General features: G+C 35.7%; 1 protein-coding gene across 1 annotated transcript in view; it reads right to left on the bottom strand.

Annotated features, from left to right (window-relative positions):
• Positions 1-1,946, bottom strand: part of LOC106871313 (uncharacterized) — a 27,534-nt gene that overhangs the window by 22,904 nt on the left and 2,684 nt on the right. Inside the window, exon 3 of the mRNA XM_014917698.2 lies at positions 245-697. Within this exon, the coding sequence (XP_014773184.1) occupies positions 245-697 (453 nt within the window). The remainder of the gene's footprint in view (positions 1-244; positions 698-1,946) is intronic.

Here is a 1,946-nt window from a genome sequence, read left to right as displayed (position 1 = left end):
AAAAAGAAAAGCTCTACATTGTATTTGTCCCATCTTCGTTAAGCCCTGTGTGGCTAATAAAAGAAATGTATCTATCTATCTATCCGTCTATCTATCTATCTATCTATCTATCTATCTATCTATCTATCTATCTATCTATCTATACATACATACATACATACATACATGCACACACTTACATATATACATATATATTCAAAGAGAAGTGAGACAGGGAGGGAGAAAGGGAGACTTGTTTAATTACCTTGAACTTTTGACTATTTTGGAAAGCAATCTGGAAAATATTTGCATTGTTTGCGTTTTGGCATGAATTTTCTTGCTGGGATTTACAAGTGTTTTCAGAACTTGCCATAGAAGATGATCCTTGTGGAGAAGTAACATCTTTCTTTACTACGTCAGGTTGATTCCCTAAGGGTTGTAGGTTTCCCATTGAAATATTACTCTGTAAAGACTGTTGGAATCCAAGTCTAAGAAAAGTCTTGGGAATGAAATAAGTTGACTTATTCAGCTCCGGGCAATCATCGTTGAGACTTCTTTGCATCAGAAAGTCATCTTTGTGTGACACTATTCCGGATGGCAATAATTGGTTATAAAATACATCTTTGGCTCTTTGGATGATTTGCCAATTTTTTTTGCAAAGCGACTGCATATCTTTCAAATATTCTTCTAATATATATATGCCATAAATGAAGTTATCCTGAAAAACAAAGAGAAAAGTTTATGATATAGATAAATCGAATGTTTTATATTCATAAAAATTTAGAAATGTCAAGTAATATAAAATAATTCATTTTTACCAGTTGAACTCAAAGCAGATAAAGCTATAAAGAATAGTAAGTAAACATTGATTTCAAATTTTGGCACAAGGTCAGCAATTTTGGGAGAGTGGGTAAGTTGATTACATCAACCCCAATGTTCAACTGGTACTTATTTTATTGACCCCCAATAGGATGAAAAGCTAAGTCAATCTCAGAGGAATTTGAATTTAGAATGCAAAGATGGATGAGATGGTGCTAAGCATTTTGCTTGGCATGCTAATGATTCTACCAGCTCGCAGTCTTAGTAGTGTGTAAATATTGGGTTAAAAAAACCCCTTGAACTGAAAAAACCAAAGGCTTCAAATTTTATAGCTTTATCTAGTCAAGTTCTTCTGTTAGACATGACTTATTTCATATCTTTGGAAGTATATAAATTCAAATAACATAACGACATACAATTTTCACTGGTTAGGATAAAGTTTATTTGTGGCTCATTTGTTAGATTATCGGGCTCACAATTATGAGGAAGTCAGTCCGATTCCTAGGCCAGGCTGTGTATTGTGTTCTTGAGCAAGGCACTTTATTTCATGTTGCTCCAGTTTACTCAGCTGTAGAAATGATTTGTAGTGTCACTGGTGCCAAGCTGTACCAGCCTTTGTTTTCCCTTGGACAATATTGGTGATGTGGAGAGGGGAGGCTGGTATGTATGGACAAATGCTGGTCTTCCATAAACAACCTTGTCCGGATTTGTGCCATGGAGGGGAACTTTCTAGGTGCATTCCCATGGTCATTCATGACTGAAAGGGGTCTTTACCTAGAATAAAGTTTCTAAAATGGATGGAGAAATTGAAAGGATTGCTTTGGTACAACAGTAGAACACCTATCAGGAAATGCAGGTTTGTATCCCACAAGAGGTCTTTCACTTTTCTATCCAAGGGGCTTTTAAAACCAATATTTACTCGCTGCTATTTATAATTTTATCTGCTTTGAGTTCTGTGGTAAGTAGCTTGCTTACCAACCACATGGTTCCGGGTTCATTCCCACTGCGTGACACCTTGGGCAAGTGTCTTCTACTATAGCCTTGGGCCGCCCAAAGCCTTGTGAGTGGATTTGGTAGACGGAAACTGAAAGAAGCCTGTCGTATATATGTATATATATATATATATATATATATATATATATATATAT

The sequence above is a fragment of the Octopus bimaculoides genome, chromosome 16, assembly GCF_001194135.2.
Source record: "Octopus bimaculoides isolate UCB-OBI-ISO-001 chromosome 16, ASM119413v2, whole genome shotgun sequence".
In the NCBI taxonomy this organism is placed as follows: Eukaryota; Metazoa; Mollusca; class Cephalopoda; order Octopoda; family Octopodidae; genus Octopus; species Octopus bimaculoides.
This window is presented reverse-complemented; position numbering and strand designations above follow the sequence as displayed.